This window comes from Penaeus japonicus, unplaced genomic scaffold (genome assembly GCF_977035675.1).
Source record: "Penaeus japonicus unplaced genomic scaffold, GWHDUDI00000001_assembly GWHDUDI00000032, whole genome shotgun sequence".
In the NCBI taxonomy this organism is placed as follows: domain Eukaryota; kingdom Metazoa; phylum Arthropoda; class Malacostraca; order Decapoda; family Penaeidae; genus Penaeus; species Penaeus japonicus.
This window is the reverse complement of record NW_028234434.1, coordinates 161,037-164,649: the sequence shown is the minus strand read 5'-3', so window position 1 is coordinate 164,649 and position 3,613 is coordinate 161,037. Positions and strand designations below refer to the sequence as shown.

The 3,613-nt window shown below is 48.7% G+C and overlaps 1 protein-coding gene across 1 annotated transcript in view; it reads right to left on the bottom strand.

The window, feature by feature from the left end:
• LOC122258298 (histone H4) overlaps positions 1–347 on the bottom strand; it is a 434-nt gene extending 87 nt beyond the window's left edge. The window contains exon 1 of the mRNA XM_043024122.2: positions 1–347. This exon is cut by the window's left edge and continues 87 nt beyond it. Within this exon, the coding sequence (XP_042880056.1) occupies positions 1–301 (301 nt within the window). The 5' untranslated portion in view covers positions 302–347.
• Positions 348–3,613: the final 3,266 nt, after the last annotated feature.

The following is a 3,613-nucleotide window of genomic DNA, read 5'->3' as shown; positions in this document are numbered from 1 at the left end:
AACCGTACAGGGTGCGGCCCTGGCGCTTGAGGGCGTACACGACGTCCATGGCGGTGACGGTCTTCCTCTTGGCGTGCTCGGTGTAGGTGACGGCGTCACGGATCACGTTCTCGAGGAATACCTTGAGGACACCACGGGTTTCTTCGTAGATGAGACCAGAGATACGCTTGACACCTCCACGGCGAGCCAGACGACGGATGGCGGGCTTGGTGATACCCTGGATGTTATCACGCAATACCTTGCGATGCCTCTTGGCTCCTCCCTTTCCGAGTCCCTTTCCGCCCTTTCCTCGTCCGGTCATGGTGCTACTTTGCTAGGTAAGTCCCAAGTTGGATAAAATTGCAGCAAGCAAGCAAATGATCAGAAAAGAGGGGAGTGAAGTGGGGATAGGAGGGAAGGATAAGGTTGGGGAGAGAAAATGATATAAGTAAGAGAGAAAGAGCCGGGGCTTGACCCAGCATGCGAGGGAATAGTAGGGGGGAATAGCTGACTGGACGCGGAAACGGTAAGGAGAGGGAGTGGAGGGGGGAGCCCCGCGCCATCTGTACACCCCTCCCCTGGCCGGGTGAGCCGCGCTGGGCAGAACTGAACTGGCTAACCAGTCCGTTCGCCCCGCGCGGGCCCGGCAGGTGAGGAGGTACTCGGCTAACGAGGGTGGGTAGGGGGGGAGCGGTCTGTCTGGCGCCATCTGCGGCTCCACCGTGCACTACCCTTCGGCCGTGACTACGGTGGTGCCCTCGGCTAACCTTCGAGGCTGCAGGATGAAGTACGAGTGCGAGCGCGAGAGGCTATCCCCCCCGCCCGCGTCGAGCGAGGATTTCTCCTCGTCGGCGGCAGGACTTCCGGGGTGATGTGCTCTGGCGCTCGTCACCACGTCGGGATTATCATCACTGGCCGTGACACCTCCTCCCCGGCTCGCGAGTTGTCACTCCTTGGCTCAAGGAGCCGCGGTCATGGCACGGGTGCAAGCGGCAGGTGTCACGTGACGGAAATCCGAAACCAGTGAGATGGAAGGGAAGGATTAGGATGGAGGACGCTCGAGCTATGAAAGGATAATGAAATGGGGGTGAGGGTGAGGTCGTCGCTTCTCGGAAGAATAAGGAGAAAGTATTTAAAAACGGGGAAGGGCTCTCTCACAGGGAAGGTTTACTTTAATAATGATAATTAAAAGGTGGGCTGGAGATACGGGCAACAACCACCAAATAAAAACAACAAAAACAGAACACGTAAAAACGAACATAAAACAAACTAAGAAACACGAAGTTAAAAGGTAAAAGCGTAAGACTAAAAGCAAGGTAAAAACGTAAAAATATAAAAACAAGAGGTAAAAGGCAACACTAAAACATGAATGAAAAAAATACTAATAAAGGAGACGGTGGCAACCTCCCCGGGCCAGCCAGCCGCGCTGGCGCGTGATTGGCTGGCCGCGGGGAGGTTCCCACGCTCAACTTATAGTAAAAACTTTTAAGCTAAAAGACTTAAAAGAAACTAAACATATTAAAACTGAACTTAAAATGAACGTAAAAAAGAACTAAAAACGCGTAAAAGGGTTAAAACTGAACAAGGGAAGGGGGGGAATGAAGGGTAAGGCCAAAATAGACAGGAAGGAAGTAGAAGAAGTTCACAATAGATAAAAGGATGAATATTGCCCAGCTCAAAAAACTGGCTCCTCTTCCTGCTCCCAATTCGCAGAGAAAAGATCGCGGCCGAGGCCTGCTCTCCTCCCTTCGAGCCAGGCTGTGTGTCGGTCTATCCAGTCGGGGCACCATGAATGAAGTTTGTGGAGTTGTCTATCCACCACCCTGCGCCAGTGAAGGTTCAGGGGAAGCACAGAAGCTCTCTCGTGCAATCGTGATGACGACACAAAGTCGTCCCACTTTACATCATAGACCCATCGGAGTGTTCTATTCTGGATGACCTGTAGCTTGCGCTTGTTTGTATGTGCTGCGAGTGTGAGTGTAAGAGGGTTGTATGTGAGAAGGGGGTGTATCATGGCTTTGAAGAGGTGCAGCTTTGTGCGCGGGGCAGCACTGCGAAATCGCAGAAGCGATTGTAAGGCCTTGCGAGCCAATGCGGCTTTTTGATTGATATGATTATGAAATCTAAGCATATAGTCGTAATTTACACCGAGTACAGTGCAGGAGAGAGTGGTTGCGAGAGGTGCTTGTTGTCTGTCGAAAGAGTTTAAGTATATGTGATCGTATGGAGGATTGTGTCGAGGGTTTATAAAGAGGACTTTTGTCTTTGTCGCGTTAGTTTTGATAAGCCACTTGTACTCCCATTTCGAGACTTTGTCGAGCTCGTCATTAATTCGCCGGACGACACCGGGCAGCGAAACATGTCTAGCTAATTGCGTGCAGTCGTCAGCGTAAAGAAGCGTCAGTGAATCGGGGTAAATGGGGTCGGGGAGGTCATTTGTGTATAAGATGTAGAGTGTGGGGCTGATTATGCTGCCCTGAGGTACACCTGCGTGCATGCAAATGGTATCCGAAATGTTACCTTTGAATTTTAACTTAAGCTTTCTATCATCCAAGAAGCTGCATAACAGCCTCTTGGTGCACACTGGGAAATTAAATTTAGTGCACAGCTTGTACTTCAGGCCAGCATGCCAGACCGTGTCGAAGGCTCGCTCCACATCTTTTGTCACGAGGACTGTCTTCAAATGTCTGTCCTTATTGTTTACACAATAAGACGTCAGTATGTTCAGTACGTCTTGCGTCGAGCGATGGGAGCGAAAGCCAAATTGTTTTGAAGAAAGTAAGTCATTGTCTTCAAGATACCGCCTTAGTCGGGAATTAATGATCTTTTCAAAAATTTTACCTAATGTCTCGAGTAGACTAATTGGGCGGTAATTCTTGGGGTCAGATAAGTCTTTTTGTGGCTTAGGGATTAGGGCCACCAAAGCAGTTTTGAAAGGTGAGGGATAGTAGCCAGAGGCTAATGAAGTATTGTACAGGTGCGTCATAGCTCGTAAAACGTTGTCGGGAAGATTAATTAATACGTCTCGTCCTATCTGTGAGGAGCCTGGAGCTTTTCGAGGTGTTCTCTTAATGATTTGTTTTACCTCCTCCAGCAAAATGGGAGCACTGAGTTCGCACGTGTCGTCCAGATTATCCAGGTGGATAATCTGCTCTGGTTCTGTTTCTATCCTGTTGTTCTGGCTCCAGGTGTTAATTAAATTTACGTTATCGTTTGCAAAGGGGATAGGCTGATGAGGATAGAATACAGTTTTCCAGTGATCATGAAAAATTTTAATAACATCCACGGGATCTGAATATTGAATGTTGTCCTTGAGGAGGTGATTGAAGGGAGGGAAATTACTACCTTTTAATTGGCGGATCTTCTGCCAAAATTCCCGTGGATTGCGAACTCTCGTTGATTCTACTTTAGTAATCAAATTATGCCAAAAAATTTTGCGGTCATTATCAAAACTATCGATGACGTGGTTTCGTAGGATAGTGAGGTCCCACCTCACTCGGTGCAGACTATTTAAATTATGAATGAAACGAGTCCTAAAGCAGATCAGAAGACGCTTTGTTCTCTCAGAAGGATGAAAGGATATTCTGTCCTTGTATCGCTCCCTGGGGATGGAGCGAAGCATAGCAGCAGAAAT